This window comes from Pseudopipra pipra, chromosome 20, assembly GCF_036250125.1.
Source record: "Pseudopipra pipra isolate bDixPip1 chromosome 20, bDixPip1.hap1, whole genome shotgun sequence".
Lineage (NCBI taxonomy): Eukaryota > Metazoa > Chordata > Aves > Passeriformes > Pipridae > Pseudopipra > Pseudopipra pipra.
In genome coordinates, this window is record NC_087568.1 from 4,747,472 (window position 1) to 4,769,815 (window position 22,344).

The 22,344-nt window shown below is 46.6% G+C and overlaps 1 protein-coding gene and 1 non-coding gene across 9 annotated transcripts in view; both read right to left on the reverse strand.

Moving 5' to 3' along the window:
- Window positions 1–2,713: 2,713 nt before the first annotated feature.
- PRRC2B (proline rich coiled-coil 2B) overlaps window positions 2,714–22,344 on the reverse strand; it is a 41,661-nt gene continuing 22,030 nt past the window's right edge. For 5 of the 8 annotated variants that reach the window (XM_064676866.1, XM_064676861.1, XM_064676864.1 and 2 more), the window contains exons 12-32: window positions 21,732–22,047; window positions 20,928–21,118; window positions 18,685–18,889; window positions 17,711–17,930; window positions 15,032–17,089; window positions 14,695–14,894; window positions 13,994–14,139; window positions 13,397–13,538; window positions 12,702–12,784; window positions 11,802–11,993; window positions 11,467–11,661; window positions 10,952–11,038; window positions 10,484–10,588; window positions 9,696–9,888; window positions 8,491–8,588; window positions 7,726–7,853; window positions 6,865–7,102; window positions 5,267–5,443; window positions 4,515–4,606; window positions 3,846–3,966; window positions 2,714–3,499 (exon numbers count right to left, since the gene is read on the reverse strand). In XM_064676866.1, coding sequence (XP_064532936.1) covers window positions 3,359–3,499; window positions 3,846–3,966; window positions 4,515–4,606; window positions 5,267–5,443; window positions 6,865–7,102; window positions 7,726–7,853; window positions 8,491–8,588; window positions 9,696–9,888; window positions 10,484–10,588; window positions 10,952–11,038; window positions 11,467–11,661; window positions 11,802–11,993; window positions 12,702–12,784; window positions 13,397–13,538; window positions 13,994–14,139; window positions 14,695–14,894; window positions 15,032–17,089; window positions 17,711–17,930; window positions 18,685–18,889; window positions 20,928–21,118; window positions 21,732–22,047 — 5,328 coding nt within the window. In that variant the 3' untranslated portion in view covers window positions 2,714–3,358. The remainder of the gene's footprint in view (window positions 3,500–3,845; window positions 3,967–4,514; window positions 4,607–5,266; window positions 5,444–6,864; window positions 7,103–7,725; window positions 7,854–8,490; window positions 8,589–9,695; window positions 9,889–10,483; window positions 10,589–10,951; window positions 11,039–11,466; window positions 11,662–11,801; window positions 11,994–12,701; window positions 12,785–13,396; window positions 13,539–13,993; window positions 14,140–14,694; window positions 14,895–15,031; window positions 17,090–17,710; window positions 17,931–18,684; window positions 18,890–20,927; window positions 21,119–21,731; window positions 22,048–22,344) is intronic. The other 3 variants (XM_064676868.1, XM_064676865.1, XM_064676867.1) reach the window with 3 other exon arrangements.
- Window positions 9,369–9,453, reverse strand: LOC135425251 (small nucleolar RNA SNORD62). Its single transcript, XR_010435533.1, has one exon. It is a non-coding gene; the product is annotated as a small nucleolar RNA SNORD62 (small nucleolar RNA).

Genomic DNA, 22,344 nt, shown 5'->3' on the forward strand with positions numbered 1-22,344 from the left:
TGCAGCTGCTGGCTACGAATCACTGAGGGAAAGAACGGATCACACACGTGCTTCAGACCTTCTGCTGAACACGCAGCAGCAAAGTCAGCCTCTGAATATTTCTGCTTTGCCCACTGTTGCTGAGAAGGTGGATTCCACCTCTCCCTCCCGCTGCACCCTGCATCTTCCCTAGCACAAGGAGCCTGCAATTTGGTAGCTGATTTCCAGTCAAAAAGCAACTCATAAAGGAATAAATCAGGGCCCAAACCCTTCGAGCAGAAGGACCCTCTGCAACTGCATCAACACATTCTGTGCATCTCCACTCTCCTCCTCCCCAAGCTGGATTTGTATCAGCGTACCAGCACCCTTGGCATTTCTGTTCCTTGAGAATCAGAGGCTTTTCCTTTTGACTCCAGAGCACCACAAACTGCACTAACCTTAGACTAGCTTTAAACAAACAAACAAAAATATATATGCCAGAGAAGGATATTGCACTGTAGAAATTTGGGCTCTAAAACTGCTTTCCATCACACAAAACTCCACTAAAGTGAGAGAGTCTTGCCAACTGCAGCTGACAGTCACGCAAAGGTGAGGAATGGAATGAAGCTCACATGCATTTCTTGGCCTTTCCTGCACAGAATAATTCAGACATAATATATAAATAGAGCAGTGAAACAATTACTTTTTCACCTAGACCTACAACATCAAATACGTATAAATAAATTCTAGTGTTTTATTCTGTTGGGGGGAAGGAATGGAGGGGTTAAAAGAGAAAGAAGGGTGACCTTTTCCAACAGGAAGTATTGTAGTTCTGATGGCATTTACACCAGAGGGACTGCAGTAACTTGGATCTAGCAGTAACCCAGTTTCTCCCAACGTGTCTTGACCACTCCAGAGTCACACAGGTGGGAGGAAAGAGGTTAGTGTCTTTGTAAAGCTGAAGTAGTGTGTCTAGGGCAGGGAAGAGATGAGAAGAGGGGGGCTCAGGTAAGTCTCTTTAGCCATTACAGTTAGATTCTGGGCTGATATTAGCTAGGGCCAGCTGGGCAGAAGGATAATAAAAAAAACCACAGACAATTCTGTTGTTCATGATATTTCAAGGGAGAAAATAGAAAGGAGGGTGGGATGACTTACTGGTGGTGCAATCTTTGGAAAACGTTGGGAGCAGGACTAGCAGATGAGGATGCAGGTCTGGGATATGTCTGAAGGTCGGGGGAATATTTGTCGCTAAATCTCAAACCCTGTACTTTAAGGAGGATGCTAGAGAGATGCTGGCACACTCTGCTCTGAAATTAAAAAACCATAAAACCTAAGAAAAAAGAGCTTTTATTTTTTTCTTAAAGTACCATCCTGTCCCTTTCCCTTCGGGTTCTCTGCCATGATCAATGGGGACACCTGTGAAGAGGGGACATTACTATGTCTAAGTTAGTTTAGGTTTCTAAGCTCTTTAAAGCTACTGTATAAAAATCATATTTATGCCTAGCTTAAAACTTCAAATGCATCCTTAGAAAGTTACAAAGGATCTTTTCCAGAAAAGGGGGGGGGAAGAGGAAAGCAAATGAAGAAACAAGAACAACCTTTCAGATCCCTTCCCAAATACATTCTTTGTTCAAAATATCTTCTTTGGAACCACCACCAAATGACTTTCTGCCACCCAGCAGAGGCCAATGCACAGCCCATGAGCAAGCGATCACCTCCAAAAATGGTTCTGTCCCTCACTTTAGAGTGACCAGCCTACTTTACACTTTGAAAAAGCTAAAACAACACAAACCAAGTTAGCTGAAAGTAGTTTTTACTTAACACTACCGTTAGGTGAAGGACTCCAAGCCCTTTCAGGGACTTGATAAGTCCGTCCTAAAAGATCTACATACACACACGCCACACACACACACATACACACAAACCAAAACCAAACAGCCAGAGAAATAAAACCCAACCTCTCCCACTGGGATCTTCCTTTTGCAGATCATCAAATACTGGAGAGGAGTGGTGAGGTGACAATGCTGTACACACACTATATGCATCAGGAGTAAAGAACCCTTTGCTGTTCACCCGGGGAAGGAGTAGAAGGATGATTCCAAACTGCCTCTGTAACCAAGTACTTCCAACACAAAAAAAGGAGGTTCCAAATGTGCTAAAATGGCTGCCTTGCAGAGGGGCTCTCTTACCAACGTGCTTCTAGGCAAATTTTACAGAAAGCCATGAGTTAGAGGAACCGAAAGCAAGACTCGGGAGAAAGGGAGAAGAGCAAAGCTTAGGAGAACAGCCCCGAGGGATGAACACAATATAGAACAAGTCGCAGGAGACACGAAGAATTCGAGCATCACAACTACAAAAAGTAGTCCATACAGACCCGTTGGCTTTAGCCAACTCTTCTGACCCATATGCTATGAGAATTTTTTTTCCTTAACAAATTTTATATTTCGTAAATCTATGATTTACATTTTGGTATGTGTGTTTGGCAGTCATTAAAAAAAATCCCAAACCCACAAAAAGGGAAAACCAAACACCTAGATCCAGATGAACTTGCAACAGAAATTTGGTGGTTTGTTTGGTTTTTTTCCTTAAAATAAAAATGCCACATTTTGTTGTGTACAAGACACCCCAAAACTACATTGAAGTGGTGCAAGTTTCAGGATTGATGCATTGATCTACTATATGCCTTTAGTACACATTTACTCCTAATGCAAGCACTGCTTCTAGCTTAAAACAAAAATACTGAAAAATTAACAAATGCCGTAACTGTCCTGTTTTTTTAATCAAATAGTCAAAGGCTAAATCATCTGGGGAAATACACCCAAACAAACTCAAACTCTCAACGTAGCACAGAACCATATACAAAACTAAGCAGAGTTTTGTCAGAACATCATTTTAGCTGAAGGGAATTCTTTTCTGAAAGGAATGAGGAAAGCAGAAAGAAGGGGGGGGAATGAGAGAACATATAAAAGTTCTGCTATAAACAAAGATACAGCTTTTTTGTAAAAACCTCAGCTGCCTTTAAAATGAAAAACCTCAAACTAACCCCTCTCCCCCAGTTGCCACTCTGCTGAGACAGAAGTAGGGAAGGAGAAGGACGGGCTTTGCCAAGTGAGCAATCACAGCTACCAGTGGATGGGGCATGGGGAGGGGGAAATAAAAAAAAAAAATGGCTAAAGCCACTTAAAAGTCACATGATTGGTTTGTTTTAAAGCAAGCAGGTCAATGTCATATCCACTGTTTCAAACTGCTTTGTTGGGGAGAGGGGCTTGAATGATGTCGCTGTAGTCAGTCAGTGTGGGGTGGGGATAGATCTGGTGAGATTTTCAGGAGATCCAGTGGGGTCCAGTCTAAGCTGCAGGGCCTCTCAGGCAGCAGGACCAGCTGGGCATCAGAGGTGCTCCTAGGCCTTGCTCTCCTCCACTTTGACTGCCTGAGGTTTGATCGCTCCTGTGCGCACTGGCTTCATCTGGCTTGGGGAGGCTGTTTCTTGCAGCTTCACTGCTCCCAGACTGGCTTTGTTATCATCCACCCGCTGCTTTGCCTTTTGACACACAAAACCAAAGCATTAGCTAGGACAGACACATCTAGGCAGACAGACCATCATTCATGCAAGACATCAAATCTGCTCCTAAAACACCTCACATTTAAGAGTCTTAAAGTATCTCACATGTTTGGCAATGCAAATAACCCATAAAAACTCCACAGTAGAGCAGGTAATCCTCTAATCTTTCCAGGACTCCACTCGCCTACCCCCCTCTCCCTGCGGGTAAAATAACAGCTCCCACATCGAGCTTCAGCACACAGGCCTTGCTGCCTCTCCTCTGCAGCCCAAGGCAGTGTAGGAGAGCAGACACTTTTTGGTTGCCCAGAGAACTCAAGGACCCTACCTGCTGTACGTAGTGTCCTTGCACAGAGCCCATGCTCACTGCTGGTCCCGACGGCTTCCCGCTTGGGCTGGCAGAGCTAGGCCTGGAAATCGAAGAGTCGACAACATTCATGGAGTAAATTCTACAATGGAATGAGAACCTTATTCATGTGTGAAAGAAAAAAAAGACAGCAGAAAGCAGCAGTAGACAGGGCACGGGTCTGTGCTGTGCAGATCACTGAGCTCCACATTCTAAAAGGCAACACAAGGCTTGGGTAGGAGAAAAAAAATGAAGTAACTGCATGTCCCAAAAGCCTCCATGACCTGAAGGTCTGGTATGTCTAGACATGAGCACTCCTATCTTGAAGACCATGCTAGAAATCAAAAAAATCTGTTCAATGACCCTCAAATTTTCCACCTTCACAAGAATACACAAAACCACCAATTCCAATATGTCTTTGAGACTCAGTGAACAAGTAACTTTATGCACTTCCCACAGTGGCCCAAACCCAAAATGGAAGTCATGATCATGCATTTTGCTACACATATTTAGACTGCAGTAAGCACACTCCACACCTAAAAACCCAAGTGGATCTTGTACAGAGATGATACATAAACCATGTCCCTGCAAAGGGGGACGCTGTTTCTCCCCCATCCTGACTACAGAGCCCAAGTGGTGTAAACATCTCACCTGTAGGTATGTGGTGATGGTACAGACCCTCCAGAGGACATACTCTGTTTACCATCGGAGAAATGAAACCCTTTCATTTCCATCTGGGAGGACTACAGAGGAAAATGAGTGAGAGTATCATCTTTGCATTCATAAGTCACTTGTTACTTCAGATAAACACTTAAGCCAAATCTTTGCCCTTCTCCCCATCGTGCCCATTAAAAGAAATATTTTTCAGGTGAAGAAAGTGAGGCTTGTAAGTGATACAATTTGTTTGTATTAAACCACCAAGCCAGCAGCACAAGCAAATACAGAACCTGGAAGTTAATTACTATGCTCTCTCTCCCCTATAATAGACAAACTTATGATACAAATCCATCAAACCAGACATGACATTAATATACCTACTCAAATGGACAAGCTTCACAACAGAGTGAAATATCTGGGCAGTATTCCAACTGTGTCTGGAGCTCACCACCCCTCAAGCACTCTGGGGAAACCTGTGTAAACATGTAATAAAACTGGAGACTCCAAACCGGATCAAGGCGGGATGTGGCTCCCTGGAAACAGAATGGTGACCAGCAGCAAAACCTGAAAACTGCTGGCCTGCACGCTGGAGATGTGGGGTAAAGGGTTCCTTCAGTTTAACACCAATCCTTGGCTTGGATGTTTAAGGATCCCAAACAAGCCGTTCTCCCCCTTAACAAGGAGCAAAACTTCAACACAGAAGGGGTTACTGAATGCCCCGATGAGCACCAGGAGTTAATCCTTACCTCCCTGCTGGCAGCAAGGACAGAAGGCTGGGATCCAGGAGGCAGGATTCTTCGGGGAGCTCCCACAGGCAGGTTTTGCCCCTGAGGAAGCTGGATGGACTGTGGTAGAAGCAGGGGCTGCTGGCCAGAGCCGTAGCGGGGCAGAGGGAGCTGAGAGCCAGGCACAGGCATTGTCAGCTGTGTGACAAGGACATGCAGTTACCTTAATGGCAGCAACAGTCTTGTGTCTGACACACTGCCTCCCAACACCCTGAAAGCACAGCACTGCTAAAAGGAAGCTCCCAAGCAGTGCAGTCTGGCACAGAATAAACACAAATCACTAAAAGAGGGACTTTCACACTGAAATGGATGTTCTGGCAGTGCTGCCAACACCCTTATCAGCTGGGCTTTCAACATGCCATTAAGTTAACATAACTGCATTTGGACACAGGGCTTTCCTCCTCGCCTAGAGCCCAGTTTCCCAGTCCTCCTTGTGGTCACTGCACATGTGTATCTTCCCTTGATACGATGGCAATGTCAGGCAGCTCAGGTCACGCATTTTGTTTGCACCTTTGCTGCCCAAACCAGAAAGTCTCCTATACTTTCACACCAAAACACTCTCTAGGGTTCAGTCCCCAGAAAGTGACAGGGAGCTCAGCTCTATGTTCTGCAGTGAGCTTCAAACCAATGATGGCAGCAATTAAGGGTAATTAAAAAAAATAATGTAGCTCAGGACTGTGTCCTGTTCCCTCTGATTTTCTCACAATTGCTGGATTTGGGAGTTTCTAAGACGACATTCTGGAATAAATAAATATATCAATCAAAGGCTGGCAAAAGAGATCAAGTTACTCGCTTATGATTGATAGGCCATTTCTTCAAATATTTAGTTTGCCAGTATTCTCTGTATTTTCCTCACCTAAGTTACTTTCAGGATTAACTCTTTACGTCAGTCACAACATAAAAATCCCTCTGAAACAAAAAATAAACCTTAACATGTTGCACAAAACAAACGTTAAGATGAGTTTAATAAAAGAATCAAACTTCTCCAGAATTCGCAGCACACGTCCACAAACACAGTTAAGCTCACAGTAGGATTCAATGTCTTTATGTGAACCAGGCTTTAGAAAAACTTTTTCACACATTGAAATTCTTGTTAAGTTTCTGCCAAACAGATCAGCAGAAGTTGTAAATAAGACTTGGATAAGAAATGAACTGAGAAGACGGATGAGCCTTTAAAACAAGTTCCTAGTTACTCTGGAAGCTGAGTTAAACACAGAGATGACTGGGATTTGGCTTTCAGAAGAGGTACTTTTAGGACAACTAGTGCATCATGGCCTGCTATGCAGGCAGCACTGCAAGGTTTGACTCCCAACTTACAAAATCACATCTCAGCAGGGACAGACAAGGCATTAGCAGGAATCTCATTAAATAAGGTGCTGCATGTCTGAAACAATGGTTCACAGAACAGGGTGTCTCAGGGAAATCTTCTGCCTCTTTGCGAAGAGTTCAGTTCACAGAGACACATGAATCAGGACAAATACCATTTCAACCCATTCTCAGAGACAAGTGGCTGTGAAAAAGCCTGGACAAGAGAGTGGCTGGCCAGCCCTGCTCCTAACCTGGGTGAGCTGAGAGTCCATCATCTGGGAGGCTCCCATACCAGCCTGGTTTATCTGCCCTTCATAAACCAGTGTCTGGCTTCCGTTCATGGGCTGATAGGGGGACCCAGACTGGGTTTTCACCACCTCCAAGGGCTGCATGCCTGGGAAGGCAGAGTATGGAGGCTTCAGAGCAGTGCCTCCTGTCAGGACCATGGTGCTGGGCTGAGACAGACTGGGGTGCATATACACCTGAGACCTGCAGAAGAGAAACATGCTCAAGTCATTATGCAGAAAACTTTTGGAGACTATACAAACACACCCTGTCAAAACAAATCTGGCCTGCCATCAGTTCTCAGACTACTAAACTGACAGCTTAGAAATAAGCTGCGATACCACTTTCCATTTTAGTTACAAGAGTTTTTTATTTCTACTTTTAAGCCTTTACAACCGTGTCCTTGTGTTGCAGGAATATTCAACAGAACAACATTGTGTAGTATCCAAAATTTATGTTTCAATATCCTGCACAACAACCTCTGGAGTGGCAGTTAAAGCAGGATTCAGGTTACCAGAAGTCTGCAGCAGTTTTGCAAAGCAGAAAAAAAAAATCAGAAATTAAAGATTCCAAAATTCTTTGCAAAAATAAAAAAAAAGGGTTTTTTTTTAAACCTCAGTGTTTAGGTTTTTGATGCATTTAAGGACTAACTCTCATACTTCACTCTCATGCTCATGCTCTCCCCTATTAACACTGCCCAGGTGAAAGGAAACATCACTCCAACTAACAGGAAAGAAAAGGTGAGTGTGGAATATCTGATCCATGCACACAGACATCATGAACATAAGAGAGCAAGCCACAAGGAAATGAAAACTGAAAGCAATTACCTGAAGGGCTGTATGGAGCTGTACATCTCCTGGGACTGGGAAACAGGCAGACCACCCCTCAGCCCAAGCTGAGCTTGGGCCTGTAACGATGTGTGGAGGGAAATGGGAATCTGTTGAGCAGCAGCAGCCTGCAGAAGAAATTAGTATGACTAAGAGGTACAAGAGGAGCCAGAAACTGTCCCAGGCTGCTAAAAATCCATCCGTTTTCTCCATGAGTCAATCTGCCTGAAAATTACCTACCCTGTGCCTTTACCCAGCCCCTGCATCATTCCACACAACTGCAGCACTCTGCCAGGGAAAACACTGCAGAGGCACCAAGAGGCTGATGCCTGAAGGAGGCATTTGATGAACATATGGGGGAACCAACATGCTCCACACACAGGATGGGCACTGACAATCCCAGCTCTCACCTGCCTGCACTCTCACCTTGAAGGGGGCTCTCCCAACACTATCAACATCCTATTTACTAGTGAAATCACTCATCAGTATTGACAGGCTGTGGAATCTACTGAAAATCACTTCACCTCACACAGATGCCTCAGTTAAACCCAGTCCAAGGGCACTGGTACAAAAGGGGGAAAACTCCTCAACTCCCTCCCTTCAGTTTCCCTAACTCTGACATGCACTGGGAAGCAGCATTCAAGGAACCTAAAGGTCACATCCAAGCTCCTCTGGGCTATGATACAGATAAATGACTCTTAATTTCTTAAATGCCACCCTGAAGACTCCCTGAGAAACCACCTGCAAGCTGTGTTGCTCCCTTACCTGTTGGTAGCTTTGCTGCTGAGGTATCGTCTGAGGGACCAGGCGGGGCTGACTTGCAAACACGTGGCCATCCAGATACAGGGGTGGAATATGGTTACCTGAACATCAGAGAAGGCAGGCTGTAAATTCAAGGTACAGGGGAGATACAGGCACACTCTAGAAACGTGGAGGTCAAGACTATTTCCAACCTCTCCGCAAGTCAATACATAGTACCCAGGTTTCCCACCTCCACAAAGGAGTCAGACGCTAACAGTTCAGGAATTGGTGAACTACACTCCAAACTGTTCCTAAATGCCAGAAACCTGCTCTGCAATCACCTCATCTTTGCAGCTGGGAGGGACAGAAAGAGCAAACATGGTGTTTGAGACATTCACACAACAGATCTAAAAGCTGTGTTCACCCCAAGGGTGGCACCAGTTAGTAACTGCTGTACCACTCCTGTGGTTCTCTGCAGATCTGAACCACGGGATTTAGAACCAAGATTAGAGTGGGTGAGGAGGGAAGCCACCTGACTTGGAACAATCTGTTTTCCCACTGGAAGCTAATAACAAAGTCACTATACATTCCACTCTATTCTTGAAGTGAGACATGAGAAAGTCAGTGCACACATGAGAAGCCCTTTGGGACCCAGGAGTCAGAAATTCCAAGTACATTTCCTCTTCCTAGATGCTCTCCCTAATTATACACACTATCTAACATGACTGAGCTTAACCTTTTCCTCTAACTCCAGAACAGCAACACCCTCCCACCTCCTAGAGTTCTGTGAACTATAAGCAATTTGTTATTATATATGAAGAGCAGGAGGTGCTCAGAACCTGTGCCTTCAATGGCAAAAGAAGCAGAGGAATGGCTGATACTGATATTGGGACTGTTGGAAGTCTCTCAGCCATAGGTCTCTTCCAATCTATTCTACTGAGCACACAAAGTGAATGGTAAGGATGATCTACTGAGACATCAGAGAGACTTGCCACTACACAGGGTAAGTTGTCCTTGTGCTAAGTTTGTACCAGTCACACTCAACATTCTTCAAAGTGGGGAGACAGTTCCTCTTTCAGTCTTGGCTGAATTGTTAAGAACCCATTTAACACCAGCCAGTTAGTTACTTTACATGGAAGCTCTTCTGGGTTCTCATTTACTAGAATCAGAGGGTGATTCCCAGATACCACCCCAACAATGCAAACGCTGCTGCTGCAGTTTGCAGGTACCTGGAATAGATGCAGAAGGTGCTACGGATGCCACAGGCATGGGAGGCATAGAAACTCCACCAAAAGAACTGTAGCTGACGCCATTGGAAGCTCCAACACTGGAAGGAGGCTGGATGCCTGAGCCTGCACCTCCTGGGGAGTTCTGTTCTGGTAAACTAGGAGAGTTTTCCCAAGCTTTACGAGCAGACTCCATCTACGGAAATGAAGGACAATAACTACAGGCAGTTCAAAGGGGGAGGACAATACCAAAGCCTAGAGTTGCTCCTGTGACTTATGAGCTCAAATTCGTTGTTGTCTAGTCACAGTAGAAAGCTGGCAGGTCTCAGGTCAAGGGACAAGCATCCTTCACAAACACTCAAATCCCTTGGTATTTGCTGAACTTTTTGGGTTTGGAATGGTAGAGTTTTGTGTTCTGGTTTATTTGGTTTTTTGTTGTTGCTGTTGTTTGCACATTTGGGTAGGGTTTGTTTGGTTTTTTGTTTCCCCCTCTTTAAACCACCAGTCACCCAGGATCACTGACCAGCCATCCTACCCAGCTACTGGAATAGTAGGAAAGCTCTGTTACACTTGTTCTACAATTAGCAAGGACTTCAGCATCCAGGACTTGAAAGAGAGGGCCTTGCACTCACACCAAATAGCAGATATGCACAACTTTTACAGGAGCTAATTAAAGGTTTATCAATGCTTAACAATACTTAACAGAACACCCTGGAAAAGACCTCTCCACCCTCACTGCTCTGCCCACGGAGATCCACACCTAGGCCAAGCATACATGCCAGCTTGCTTACCTTAAGAGTAAGGTCTGCAGTAGGGAAGGACATGGGGTTCAGGCCGATGCAGCGCTGGAGGTGATGATCCCTTCGCAGGATGGGAATGGACTGCGTTAACCCTGCCTGGGGGGAGAGTTGTGCAGGGTGAATATTTGTAAACTCTTAGGAAGATGTCATGAGCCACCAAGGCTGGCAGAGCCTCAGCTGGCAGCTCCTGTAACTACACCTCAAAGGATTCAATCCCCAGTGCTACTGCAGGAGTCAAGTATCACATTCAACCATGATCCATTTTGCTCTCAGAATAAATGAAGGTTTGGTTCTGTGCAAGGACACCCCTCTATGCTGAATTATACCAGCTTCCTCTTAAACATCAGTTTGATCCAGTAACTTTCATTTGCAGAAATACATCTGCTCCCTTTGAAAGCAACTGAGGCTTAAATAAAGAGTATCTCCAATGAATCAATGCCAAAAAGAAGAAATACTTACATTACTGGCCAAGGCATCCTGCAATTTGGTGACAGGGTTAGCTGCAGTGCCAGAGGCAGAACCAGGTGGCAAGCTGAAGTCAGAGTCCTGAAAAAGCAAAACACACAAAATTCAAATCCAGGTCCATGGGCCCACCCATCCACTTCTCATGGTTAATGACTATCTTGAATCATGACACTACAAACTAAAGATTGTCTTCCAGTAAAGCCTTGCTGGAAGAGAACAGAAGACACTTCTCAGCACTGAGCAGCAGGCAACCTCCAGAGGCACACGGAGGCTCAGATGGCCATAATTTTTCCCCTCCCCTCACCCCAGCTGGTCCTTGGGACAGTATTTTCAAGTGGATACTACATGTTTCCCAAGACACCTTGAGTACCTGGTTTGTATCAGCAATGAAGTTCTAAGGCAAATCTACAGCTGGATGCTTCCTCTAAATAATTCTTCTGCCTCAAACCATCTTTCATGTCTCAACAAGCTCAAATCACCAAGAAGATAAAATTAAATGCAATCCTCACTTTAGGATTCACTCCAAATTCAATGGGTGGCACAGGAAGTACAGAATCCACATGAATTTCCACCCCATTAACAGGGGGAATATTCCCTTCCAGCCGTTCCGTTCCCTCCGAACCCTTTCTGTTTTTCAGGGAGCGTTCGTTGCCGATTGGTCCAGGCTTGTGTTCCTTGTTCTGTCCCGAGCCTTGATCTGAATCCTTAACAGGAAAGCAGAGAGCCTGAGACACAAAGACTGAATAACCCGATCTCAAGCCTTAAAAAATGCTATCAAGAACAACATAACCACTTCACAAGGTCTCTCGCTCTGCGCTCTGGCTTGGCTGCAAATCCAGATTACCTTTTTATCAGATTGCTTCTGCACTTGCTCCTTCTGGCAGTCAGGCTTTGGGTCCACCAGGCCAGCCCCATTCATCTCCTCTGGTTTGAGGGTGCCATATGGAGAGCTGCGCTGAGAGGAGGTCGCGGAGGATTCCCGAGACTCCGCGCTCAAGTCAATGCCACTATCCCCCTGGCTGCCTTTAAATCCCTGCTATGCAAAGCACGAGATGTGTTAAAGCCCCGGACTCCGACCCAGCTCCACAAAGGAGAAAAAATATCCCAGAAAACAGCAAGACCATGTCCCCCTTTCAAATCACGCTCTTGGTGAACTGCAAGGGAGTTGGGCCTGACCTGCAGCACCCCTTGGCCGCTGCTTCAGCTCTACACGGCCCTGAGACAGTGAACCAATGCAACAAACAGGCCATGGCTTCAGAGCAAGGAAAAAGTGTCACACACAGAGACTAGGAGGACACTGCCAAACTCATTTCATGTGTGACCCACAGCAAATTTGAACTCTTGGCCTCCAGAGGTGAAGCATTCAGGAACCTCCTTCCTCTGCCCTCTCTGCATTAAGGCTACAGCTACGCAATGCTCACAGGCATGAGGCACAAAAAGGACCTATGGGATTCCATCCTCCTCAACCATAGCCTGCATCCAGTGATGAGCATAACCCTGGAACAGCTCTACCACACAGCTACTCCAGATTTATACCCACATACAACACCAAGCAGCGCTTGGCCCTCAGGGTCAAGATTTGAGCAGCATCAAGCTCAAGTTATAACTGCAAAGAGACAGTTTAAAATGGCACAAGCAGAGCTGAGAGTCACTAAGCACAGATGGAGCAATGAAACGCATAAAAGCCACCTGCATTAATACTTTATCCACACAATACCTGAAGGGCACATTAGATGCCACTTACCTCAGTGGTGCCAGACTCAGTGCCATTAAAGGTATTTACAGGCTTGCTCCAGGAATCACTGCCAGGAGACTGAACAGAAAGAGCTGGAAGAGAACAGAGGGCAGGGCTCAGCTGCTCAGAACAACTGTGAGCACATCATGTACACTGTGCATGTTACACCATTAACCTTCCATTTCTAGACATGAGAAAGAGCATTTTAACCACTTCAGAAAGATGGTGTTGCCCAGACATCTGAGACATGATACATCAGAGAATACAGGGTATGGGGAGTGAGGGTAGAGAACAGGGAGATTTCTTAGGGAACATGATGACAACAGGAGAAAGACAGGACAGACAGAAACAAGGGAGGCACCAGCTATTCAGGGCTAGAGATGAGAAAATGCAGGAAGGCAAAATAAGAAAATAGCTAAAGGAGATCCAGCCCAACTGGCTAGAAAATGCTACATAGTAGAATCTTGATGTGACACAAAAAAGAAATAGATTAGGAGACTAACATGGTCAACAAAGAAGGAGGATGGCTGAACAGTACAGCTTAGAACAGATGCTACTCCAGATGTCTGCTACCTCCCCTCCCACTTCCAGCATCAGATAGGAGATGGTTGTCTCCTCTCAAGCATGGACCCCATCCTTTCTGTACACCTCAGAGGATTCCCCAGCTCTGTGAAACCCTTTGGAACAAACAGACCCAAACTTACCTGGGCTGTTGCTCTCCCAGATCTCTGTGCCCAGGCTGTTTCCAGACACTGTTACATCACTTTGCTCCAAGCACAGGCTGTTCTGCTTCTTAGCAAACCGAGGAGGAATGCGAGACTGAAGAACACGGGCCTTAGCTGGTGCCTGAGACGGGAAAGGCCCAGGTGTCAGACTGGGAGGTTCCCCCAGTCTAACAAGGCCCTGAAGAAAGCTGCCTTCAGCAGCATGCTTTTTTTTTTTACAGCAGTAACGCAGAAGTCCCTCACTGCTCATGCTGCCCAAAATCCCACCAACTACAGCAAGCAGCTGGCTTACTGAGCCAAGTTGCTTTGAATGAAGACCACTCTAGAAAATCCTCCTTAACTCCCAATTAACAATTCTGCTAGAGGCCAAGAAGAGTTAGAAATCAAACCCTCTTTTTCAGACCAATGGCCCAACCAACCCAAGCCTAAATATGCTTCTGGGGCCTAAGACAGGATCTGTACTACTTTAGCCAACTGTGTTTTTCTGTTCATCCAAACACTTTTTGAGGTCCTGTTTCTCTGACTGCTATCCAAACAATGTAACAGGTCCAACTTTTCCTGCTTCCCATTCCTCACCTGAGCGGCCTGTTCCTTCTTCCTGCGCTCCTCTTCCAGCAAACGACGCTGCTTTTTAGTAAGAACCTCAATGAAGCCTTCACCTGCCATAGAACCTACTTCATTCTCTTCTGCTGTGCTTGACACCCGATTATCGATGATGGTACCTGAACAAAGCACACAGGGGAAAAAATAGTGCACTTGTGTCGTGCATGTAAAGCTTTATAATTGCAATAATTTAAAGAGCGCGCTCCAAAAAGGATCCATGCTACAAGCAAACAAGTTCAGTTAACAACACTGCAGCTTCAAAAACTAGCCACGATAGTGGTATTTCTCTTTTCAGAGATACTCATTTCTTGCCTCCCTGCCATGAGCTCAGACTCAAATTCCCCCACTCTGGATGCTCTCTCAACTTCCTTCACACTACATAAACTTCAAGCCCAAAATACACTAACATCTTAGAGAGAAATATTCTCCCTAAAACCAAACTTTCTGTAGAAGAAACATTAGAGACACACTGTCAGATCTGGTTAAAGTTTGGTTTAAAATTTAGCACCATCTTTACCTTCCATGTTTTCCCTATTTAGATACACTAGAATTTACTTGTGCAAATCAGTGGAAAAAATCTGATATTCAAAATTACACTGGATTGAAGTGGTCAGCCTTGAGGTCAGCCACAATGCATTACCCCTTTAAAAAAACATACTAATGAAGACACTCACTTCCATAACTCAGTTCAAACTGTGACAAGGCCTCTCCCTTCTCAGTTGCTCTTTGTGCAGTGGATTTGGGCTCCTTCTCTGGCTTTTTACCTGGCCCCTCAGCACTCTCTGAGTTAGCATGGGAGCCCCTATCCAAGCTGTAAATGGAGTGGCTGCTCCCACCACTGGTGTTACCAAGGCCTCCTCCTTCTTCTGGAGACCTACACGGAAAGAAGGGAAAGGATTTAGTTTTGTCATTAGAACACAAGTAAAAGTGGCAAGAAGAAAACATACGGGGTGTGTATATCCACTCCTTCAATATCTGCATATCAGGTGACAGATCAGAAAGCAACTTTACCTTTTGCTCTTTATCAGGGTCCCGTTCTGCTGGCTCTCGTATCTGGAAGCTGCTCCTACACCAGTCCTGACAGACTGCTCTGCAAACCCTGCTGGCTCAGCCTTGCGGCTCTGCCTGTCCACCAGTGGCCTCTGGCTTGAGAAGCTTCTCTTTGCTAGTTCCCTCTTCTCTCCCAGGCTCCCGGTGCTGAGGCCACCTTCCAGCTGGCCTTCACTCTCTGGGACTCCATCCCGCCTCTCCCGCCGCTCGCTGAAGTCACTGCTTTCAGATGCTGTCTCCCACTCCTCGTTGGCATGGTCTGAAGAGTTCTGGTAGGACAGCTCAGGAGACCGCCTGCCCGAGATGCTGCTCTTCTCTGCACTCAGCTTGGGTCTGCCAGGCCACTGGCTGGGCAGCAGGTTGGGGCCTCCCTCCTCGGGGTTCCACTGCCCCACCGATTCCCTCTCTTGCCTGAGGCGCCTGAAGCGTGGGGGCTTGTCTTGGCGGGGGGGGCGGCGCCTCCTGAACGGTCTGTTCTCTATGTTCTCCTGATCTGCTGAGTAATCCTCCTGGAAAAAGTGCCTTTTGTCATCCAGATGACTCTCATCAAAAACCCGGCTGGAGAAGGAATCCGTGTGTTTGTAAGAATCCTGGATGTAGTCCCTGTCAGACTGCTGCCTGCTCCCAAAAGTGTCCGATGGAGAGGTGTGGCTATACTCCTGCCACCCTGCTCCCCCACTCCTGCCTTGCCACTGGGTGGGCTCCTTACCCATGAAACCCCTTCGCCCATAGCCAGAGTTGCTCAGTCTTGGTGGCAGCGACCTCCCGAACGCTCTCGGAGCCCTCATCTTAGGATCCAGGCTACTGTGATCATCCGAGTAGATTTTGTTGGACCTCCAAGACTCTTTGAAGTCTCCCTTTTTCAGATCACTGTCCTCCCTGTCCAGCACAGAGCCTTCATTACTGTTTTCTGAGCCCCTCTGCCGGCGACGCTTGGGGAGCTCCTCGTACTCTGACCCTTCACTGTGCGTCTCGCTCGCGATCCGGCGCCTTGGCTTCCCTCTGGGGAAGTCCTCTGGCTGGTTGAACTCCCGGAGCCCTCGCCCTCGGCTGCTCCGCTGGTTGTTGTAGACTCCTCGGCTGCTCACAACAGTGCCTCGGCCTCTGAAAGTGAACTCTCTGAAGCCTCTCCCTCGCCCACGCCCTTGGCCTCTCCCACCAAAGGCTTGTTCCTCATCAATGAAGATCCAGTTGTTTCTTTTTGTGGGCGGGAGATCACCAGTCTCTCTGGATAGTTTGTTCTCCCAGGTTCTTTCTGGCTTCTCTTCCTCCTCCTCCTCTTCTTCTTCTTCTTGAGATTTCTCAGCCTCTCGTGCCAGGCTGGTTTGGGAAGAACCTTTATCATCCAGCAGATAACGTGTGGAGTTCAGCAAAGCTGCAGAGTCATCTGACTCATTCTCTACTTTCTGAACAGCAGCCTTCTCCTTCAGTGGGCGTGAGGTGTCCTCTCCCTCCAGTTTAACCTTCTCCATCTCCTTCTCCTTCTCTTCAACCTTGAGGGCTTTCAGGACTGGTTTTTTAATGGGGCCGGATCGCCGTGTCCTCCCCATTTGCTCCTGGTGCTGACCACTGGTGTTGCGGTTCTCGGGAGCCCACTCTGATGTCTCCTCAGTGGCCTGTTTGGTATTGGCTCCTTCTTTCTTCCAGGGGTCAGCACTGAACGTCTGCTCATCCCTGGGCACTTCCTCAGCAACTTCTGCTGCAGTCTCCGCAGGTTTCTGGTGGTGGCTGATATCCCAGCCATTATATTCAGGCTTCTTCTCTGCCTGGATAAAGTCAGGCTCGAGGGGTGAACACCTCAAGTTTCCATGGCGGCCGCCAGCAGGACAGGTTTCCTGCACAGTCTCCTGATGCTGAAACAGAAGATCCTGGCCTATCCTCTGAGAAGACAGGCAGCTGTCAAAGTCTGCTTGGGCCTTCTTGTCAAAAGCATTCAAATACTCCTCCCCTCTCTCCTCAAAGAGATCTCGCTGGGTGCTCAGACTCTCTGGCCTTCCAGCAGCACAGTAACTGTCATTCCTGAGAAGGAAAACAACAAACAAATGGAAGTCAGGTAATGCAGAGCACAGCACATCTCCAAGGGCCCAGGCTGGGCACAAGAGATGGAAATAAATAAAGTGAGGTTTATTTTAAATGAGCCTATAAATCCCAGAATGCTGGGTAGATCTGCTGGGGCCCCAGGCTGTACTGCCTGGTTTGTCAAATCAATGCATGATAAAGAAAGCAATTCTCTATCTTTTAAAGATGGGCAGCAAACTTACGAAATGAAGGAAGATTCAGCCTCCAACATATGTGGAGATCTGAGAACATGGAATTTGTTTTAGAAAGCAAAAAGAACTAGGAGACCAACTAAAACGTATCAGAATTTTTTAGTTGTTTTCTGTACCCTCCCATGTAGGTGACAAGTGCCTCTCCCTTACTGAACAGGCTCCAAGCTGGTCAGCCTTGACTGCATCAGATAGAAAACCTTGAATAGCTCAGTCTTTGCCACACTCAATAGTGTAAGAGTGCTACCAGATCAGTACCCAGGCTGTTCAGAGATATCTTTTTGGGTCAGCTCTACACCTGCTTTTTAGCAGATGACTTATGGCAGCACCTCCCACCACAGCATGCATGAGGACGGGAGATGAGGACACTCACCTGGCATGCAGTCCCTCCATGCTCATGTTGTCAGCCTGTTTTTGATGTGACAGGGAGTATCCTTTGCTCTGCAGAGATGTGTAGCTGTCCTGGCCCCACACTGGCACAGGATCCAAGGGAGCAGTTTTCCTCTCTGCCTGCCCTGCTTGACAGTTCTGATCTTCAGACCGACAGCTGCTCCCACCAATGGAGTCCTGCTGAATCATGGGCTTCATAATTCCTGCTCACGACAGAGTTCATGCCATTAGCACTAGGATCTCACAGACAAGAAGAATTAAACAACCCACTAGCTTTCCCCTTCCTTCTAGGGCAGCAGCTGACTGCAGCCATGGAAACCTCTCTGGTAGAGGGGAAATGCTTGGGAAATGCACAGCTGGGAAACGCACCTGGAGTAATACAAAAGGTGACACAGCTCTCAGAACCCAGCCTGCACAGACATTACACAGCATCACTGGCTTGGAATCAAACAGGTGTGTGAAAACAAACCACAGTCTCAAGGAAGTGATTTATACACCCTAATGTTTACATTCACACCTCTAGAGATCAGTAACAAGATAGGAAGGTGCTAAGAGCACACAGTTCAGGAACTACTGGGTTTCTCCTTCACATTTCCTGAAGGAGGTCTATTAAGATTTCACATGATCACAGTAACTCCAAAACTGATCCTTCTCCTTCAAGTGGCAAGATCAGTGGACTCACTACCCCTTCCTTCAAGGGGCAAGACCAGTCACACCTGCTAAGGTCACAAAGCAGATAGGGAAGGTCTCCCACTGCAGCACAGGGGATGGACAGGCACGTGAACTCCCTCTCAACCTCTGTTTCTTCACCACCTCCCACTGCAAGCGACTTTCTCATCCCTAGAGAAGGGATGCCAGCCAGGTGCAAAGTCTGGGCAGAGGTAAGACGGGTGACACACAGCAATTTCTAGATATGGACCAACTCAACAGCCAAGATAAACACTGGAAACACCTTACCTGAAGGGTGAAGGGCTGAGGGATAGAAATCCACGGGGGTGCGACTCTGGGCCATGCGAGGGTCCATGTAGGAGGGCATCATCATCCAGCGAGGATCAAAGCCAAGCATCTGGGGGTGCGGCGGGTAGAACGTCCGCTGAGGGTGGGAATGGGATGGGGGAGGATACACTTGCTGCTGCCAGTGCTGCATCTTGTACAGCTGCTCCTGCAGGGAGAAGGATGGGTCGTTGGGCATGAACGGCTGTGGTGCCAGGAATCACACTTACATACTTGTCAGCCAAGGGAAAACACATGCCATCTATTAGAGGCTCTATCCCAGATCAGATGGGAGGGTGGAGCAGAGAAGGCCAATTCACTACCAACTGGGAACGTGGCAGTTGTTATTCTGTAAATACCAGAGCAGCCAGAATGTCACACCACTATGGGCCAGGCTACGTGGCCAAACACAAGGGATCAGCTCTAAGACCAGAGTTTGCAAGTTCTCAATGCTTCTATGAATACAGGACAGGTTCCTGTCAAACACCACTTCCTAACTGGAACCAAATACCTTAGAAGATGTTGCACTTTTCAGTAAATGCAGTTCTAATTTATTTAGTGTGTATATATATTAGTTCCACCCCTGTTAGCTGAACAGATTAGATAAAAACAACCTAAACTCAATTAAGAGAGCTATTAATATTTTACAGCATTTCCTGTGCATCCTCCAGAGATGGGCTGACACTTGCAGGTTGTTTCCCATCTCCCACATAGCCAGTCCACCTTCCTTTAGCTGAGGACTGTCACGATGTTAATTCGATCTGATATTTAACTCTTGCTAAAGGTCCAAAAAGAACCTATATTTGAAGTTTATTTCAATACACAAAACCTATATTTTGTGTATTGAAGAAGGCTTTCAAACAGTAAACAGCTCCAATTAACATGAAATGCATCTACTTACCTGTCAAGCTTTCCACCATCTTTTCTTGGTAAGCACAAAACAGTGTCAGATATTGCAACTGTTTATTAAAAAAGCCAATTCCCCGCTGCAGAGCAAGAGAGGCACCCTTAAATCTGAACCTGACACATCACTACAGCAAGAAAGACTCTGATAAATGCAAAGATTATATCTGCATTATCTAGCCCTCTAGTACCTTGGAGAAAATATTTCCTTCATGATACCAGCACTATCTTTTATTTTGCTCTTTTCATGGAGCCACTGCTACCAAAGCAGCAACACAAGCCAGCCAAAACACGCACTGCTTCATACACACTAACATCACAGAGGATAAGAGAAAATAAAATAAAACTCCAGGTTCTTCCAGTAGCAATGACCTGTGGTATTATTAGCACGACAGCAAAGACATCCAACTCTTTTTAGTTTAAGAGCATCTCTTTTCAAGAGTAACATTAAGCAGCGTTTGCTGCTGTACATCTGAATCGTGAAAATGTCAACTGCCGAGCAACGAGCACAGGGGAACATTCCATAAAAGAGCAATTACTGAGCTTCCAAGCAAAAGCCAATTGTGAGCTCTCCACCAAGGTTTGCAGCAGTGTTGATTGTATCACGTTTCAAGTGGTTATTCTACGAAGAATGGCAATTAACTTTGCATTAGCTCAAGCCTGAGCATTCTGTCCTTTGGTTTGGCTCTGCTGCCCTACAGAGACTCACTGCATCTGGAAGCAGAGCTGAACAGCACTTAGGGCACATACAGCACTGAAAGGTCAGGCAAAGATGCAAGATGCACAGAGCAGTTCGGGCTGGTGTCTCAGAGCCCCAGAAGAGTCTTCAGTGCAACAAAAATGAAACAGTGAAGACCAGACACACTTATGGAGCAAAGAAAATAATGATGAGAGCAAAGTAAAGGACCAGCCCTCTGCTAAGGCAGGAGGTGGAATGAGAAGCTGCTCCACAACTCCTTCCCAGTCCAGAAGCAGTCCAACAACTTGCCACCCTTTGCACAATTTGCCCCTGGCAAGCAAATGGCTGCCTGCATCTAACAGGATAAGGGCACACATCTCCTCCCAGCCATGGAAAGCCCTATCCACAACAGTTCCACATCACAGGGTGCATGGAAAATTCACGTAAGCCATATAGAGCTCTTTTAATCTGTCAGACAGGATACAACCATGATCAAAAATACTGAAAAAGGCCAGGGTAAAATCCCATTTATCACCTCCACTCAAAGACTGACAGTGCTGAGAACTGAGCAAAGGTAATGGTTTGGTGGGTGTCCACAGGAAGAGGGGTGTGTCACACCTATTACCTGCTGCTGTTGCTGCTGCTGCCTCTGGAATCGTGGGGGAAGAGACTTCTGGTATTTGTTGAATTCTTGTGCTGGGGAGGGAGCTTCTCTGAGCTCCTCCTCACTGCTGCTTTGGGCTGCTGCTGCTGGGGCAGGAGTCTCCTCTTCTAGGTAGCCAACAGACACATCCTGTGTGTGAAACTCAGGGGTTGCTGCAGAGAAGAAAATAAACCTTAAAGAGGCCTGCTCATGATAGGGTGCACACCACAGCACAACATACACAGGTGTGGGCATGTCCTGACTGCATTACATGGCTGAGTTTTATTCCAATCACATATTTGCCTTGACAGCTCTAGAGGGCTTTGTCCATCTTGTTTTAGTGATAAATTCCCAGATCCTCCTCTGCTATCAGCCTTCTGCTTAAGCACTGGGGGAAAAGTCCATTTCCCCTGTTAGTCCTTAAACCCGCCAGCACTTACTGCTGACTGATTTTCTGATCTGTGCCCATGAGCACTTAATATTATCATCCAATCTTGAGAAGCTCAAGAGGCCCTTTCCAACAAGGCCTCTGCTAGCACAGCTGACTGAGCACAGATAAAGGCAACTAAAGAAGTTTGCATTTGTTTTAATAGCTTTCTCTATTTAATGAACTTTCGTCACCAATGCAAAACACTCTGCAGAACACCTGAAGCAGCTGACCTCTCGAGGGCAGCTGAAGGGCCCTCTCAATGCTCCCTCCCAGGAACTCCCCCACTCCAGGTAAGAGGATCAGCACAGCAGCAAAAAAGCAGTTTTCACAAGGCGAGTCAAGCACTGTTTCTGTACCTTTACGGAAAGCATGGCCATTCTCTTGCACAGTGTTCTTCTCTGTGTTTGGGGGTCGCACCTCTTCGTTCTCTGTGTGTTTCTGGGTCTCCCCATTCTTCTGAGCCAGTTTGCATTTCTGATCAAGTTGCTTCAGCTTTGCAGCACAGGCTGCCAGGCGCTCCTCCCTGGCTCGCCGCTCCTCCTCCTCCCGCCGCCTCCTGGCTCTCTCCACAGCCTCAGAGATCTCAGAGTGCACAAACTTCTGTCTCAGGGGCACCTTTTCTTCTTTATCCTCGATGGACTGTTGTCTGAGAACACTTCCCAGAGCGGGCTTCTGCAAAAGAAAAAACATTCCTCAATAAGCAAGATCCAACCTATCTTGACCTTTGCATCCCATGCCGAGGAAATCCCCTCCTGCCTCCCCCCCCTCTATCCTCAGGCACAAATCTCCATTTTACTGGGGGGAGTTATTGCTGTCTAGTTCAATAGCTTCATTTTCTCACTGACAACACCACTGCTCTGGACCAGCTTCAACTTCTTTTCCCTAGTGGAAGTGCTATGCAGATGGATTTCTCTCCAGCTGGATACAAACCAAGAACTGAGAAATTAATCAGCATTCCATTTCCAATAA